Genomic DNA, 3104 nt, shown 5'->3' with positions numbered 1-3104 from the left:
TATCTTTTCATAATAGCTCTACCCTTTAAACTACTTTTCTAGTAGATTTATCACTCAAATTATAATGTACGACATTATGTAACAACGAAGTACGATACAATCAATCCAAACATTGTATTCATTAAAACAATATAATACGATACAATACAACACAATATAATACATTATGAAACAATAATTAAGTAACAAACCTCTCAACAAAGTGTTAAAGTTGTTCATTTATAATAATAACCATATAACATTATTTGCTTCTATAAAAAAATCTTTGTACTATAATACATACATACATACATAACTTTGTTTACAAACCAAACGGACTCCAAAAAGATAGTAAATCCAAAAAATGAACCAAAAAAATGAAACTAAAGTCCTATAATCAACAAATACCAAAAACTAATGCAAGCATAACGAATACCCAATTCAATTGAATACCTAAAACCTTAGGAAACATCGATAGTGAAATCGAATTTGAAGGTTCAGGACTATCATCAGTACTAACATCACGTGGATGATCGAACGAAGCAGGAACAATCGTATCCGGTGCTGATTCTTCATCACCAGAAATCGGACTAATCGGAGCCATTGAGTCATCGTCAGACGGATCCTTAAGGGCTCGAGGCAATCCTTGACCATACGTTACGTTTATTTTAAAATGTTGACCATTTTCGCACTGTTCGCCATCGTAATCGCTAGAGAAAAAATATATAGGTCCAACTTTTAATAGTGGCACTGCTACTGAAACTGGAAAAATTGAAGTTGAAGATGGATCTGCAGATACCCATTGTGTGGTATCATTGTCTAAGGCATTGTTGTAGTCACAATTTTTGTATGTTGTAAAGTTGTAAGTTTGAGTGACTGAATGGTTATTGTCTGTATTAAATACTGCATAATTAAACACACAAAAGAAAACGATTTTTTTAGTAATTAAGATGATATTCAAAAGTATAGGGTGGAATTAGGACTAGAGGTGAAAAAAAAATGATTTAACGTTTATGAATTTAGAATTGAACTCTTTGAAGTTATTGAATTTTAAACTAATAATAATATGTACATATATTAAAGAGAGAAGTATTGAAAACCCTCTTAAACTTGACGTGAAATATTAGTTTCATCCTCAAACTATTGACAGCCTTAAAAACACTCATCTATTTGACTAACTCAGAAATAGATAAAAAAATCCACCCTTTGCCCAACGTTTGGCTCTTGGAATCACATCCATTAGTGGTTGGAACAGCTTGTAAAATCCAACAATTTAAATGCACTTCTGATTTGTCACATGTCATATCAAGTAGTCTCAAACTCTTATAGGAGCGCTAGATTCTTAATAAAAGTCGAGAAAAATGTTGAAAACATCCTAAACTTGATGAGAATTTTAGAATGTGGTTCACTCACGTGGTACCTAGGTCTCTAGGTCTGGCCTTTGCTTTGCTATGAGAGAGAATGATGAATTGGCTTCTATGTTTGGAACATGTGCAAGCATATGCTCACTACATGTTACTTGTACAATACCTTATCATAACACACTTCTACAACTAACTTATCAAACTCTAAATAATGCCAACAAATACAGCTGTTTGTGATCAATTAAAAAAAACTTCAAACCATCAAAATCAAGTGAGGAATTGGTAGTTTCAAAAAACAAAAAGTTAGTACAAAGATCAATGTATTTGGTAAAGTAGTTTGTAAATCATTCATCACTCAAATAAAATTGTCAAAATTCAATTTTGGATATATAAATTCAGATCCATCATATATGTAAGGGAAAAAGGCAAATATACCCCGAACTATCGTAAATGGTATGCAGATATCCTCCGTCAAATTATTGGGACATTAATGCCCCTGCCGTCTAAAAACTAGAGCATATAAATCAAGATTGTTCCATGCTTTATTTTTGTTACACATTGAGATACAGAGTTATCATATAATGGTGCCCTCTACCCCACACAAAAAAGAGAGAAGAAACTTATGGACACCAATAGTTGGAATACATTCAAAAAGCTTCAAACTAAATCATCTTGTAATAATTAAGTTATCAGTTCATCACAACTTAATAATTTTAGCTTAAATTTTATAAATTTAATTATGTACAAGTAATTTATTTAGAATTCAGTAAACAAAAGTAATTATGATCCAAAACACATTAAACAAAAATTCTAGCTCTGCTCTGATTAAATTATATAAATCGTGTTTACACTGTTTATATAATATATAAGTTAAATATTAAGAAGAAAACTTACTTAGAAAATCACCAAGGCTGAATTTTTTGTTAGCAACCCATTTGTCATAGTTAACATGAGGCTTTTCAAGATTATCAAACCAACCTAAAGAATCACCCACTGTGTAATTCTTGTAAGCATCAACTGATTTTGAAAAGGAAATCAAAATAAGGACAAGAAGCCATGAAAGTCTATTGTTGAAAATAGTTTGTTCCATTATTCTTTGTTTGTTTGGAAGAACAAAGAAGAAAGAATAAAGGCAAAGATGGAGTATTAGTTGTTAAGAGAAGTGGTGGTACTAGCCTTTTGTGCTTTTATATAGAGGACCTTGTTCCTCTCTTAAATTTACTAAAATGGTTCTCTTTTTAGTTTAGCTATAGTTTCTTCTTGATTGTACTGATTTTTCCCAAATAAAGGCATTGTTTATGTTTAATTATAAAGTCTTCCCCAACCACTACTTTCTTTCATAAAAAATATAAGAGAGAATAGCATCTTGAAAATAACATAAATTATTAATTCCGTCTACAAACGATTGATAGCCTTAAAAAGTCTCTCTACTTGACTAATTAAGCTTAGATACACCTTTGATCTGTCACATGACATAGCAAGTGCCAAATGGTCTCAAACTCTTGTAGGAGCATGAGACTCTTAATAAAAAGGCGAGAGAAGTGTTGAAAATACCTCTAAACTTGATGAGAATTTGGAAGTATATTTCACTCATGTTGCAAGATCGGAGAGTATTTAAGGTTAGTTAGTCAAGTAAATGAGTATTTTTAAAACTGTCAATAATTCGAGAATAAAACTAATAATTTATGTCAAGTTTAAGAATGTTTTCAATACTTATTTAAAAATATATGACGAAATGTGTTTGCACGTATCTCAATTATT

At 30.7% G+C, this 3104-nt stretch overlaps 1 protein-coding gene across 1 annotated transcript; it reads right to left on the bottom strand.

Annotated features, from left to right (window-relative positions):
• Window positions 1-228: 228 nt before the first annotated feature.
• LOC125837903 (blue copper protein-like) lies at window positions 229-2486 on the bottom strand. The gene is made up of 2 exons (XM_049516977.1): window positions 2238-2486; window positions 229-882 (listed from the first exon to the last, which is right to left on the bottom strand). Exons 1-2 carry the CDS (start codon window positions 2431-2433, stop codon window positions 377-379), a joined length of 702 nt encoding a protein of 233 aa, XP_049372934.1. The 5' UTR covers window positions 2434-2486; the 3' UTR covers window positions 229-376.
• Between the last annotated feature and the right edge of the window lie 618 nt (window positions 2487-3104).

Source organism: Solanum verrucosum, unplaced genomic scaffold, assembly GCF_900185275.1.
Source record: "Solanum verrucosum unplaced genomic scaffold, falcon-dt-bn FXZP01000262.1, whole genome shotgun sequence".
Taxonomy (NCBI): Eukaryota; Viridiplantae; Streptophyta; class Magnoliopsida; order Solanales; family Solanaceae; genus Solanum; species Solanum verrucosum.
This window is presented reverse-complemented; position numbering and strand designations above follow the sequence as displayed.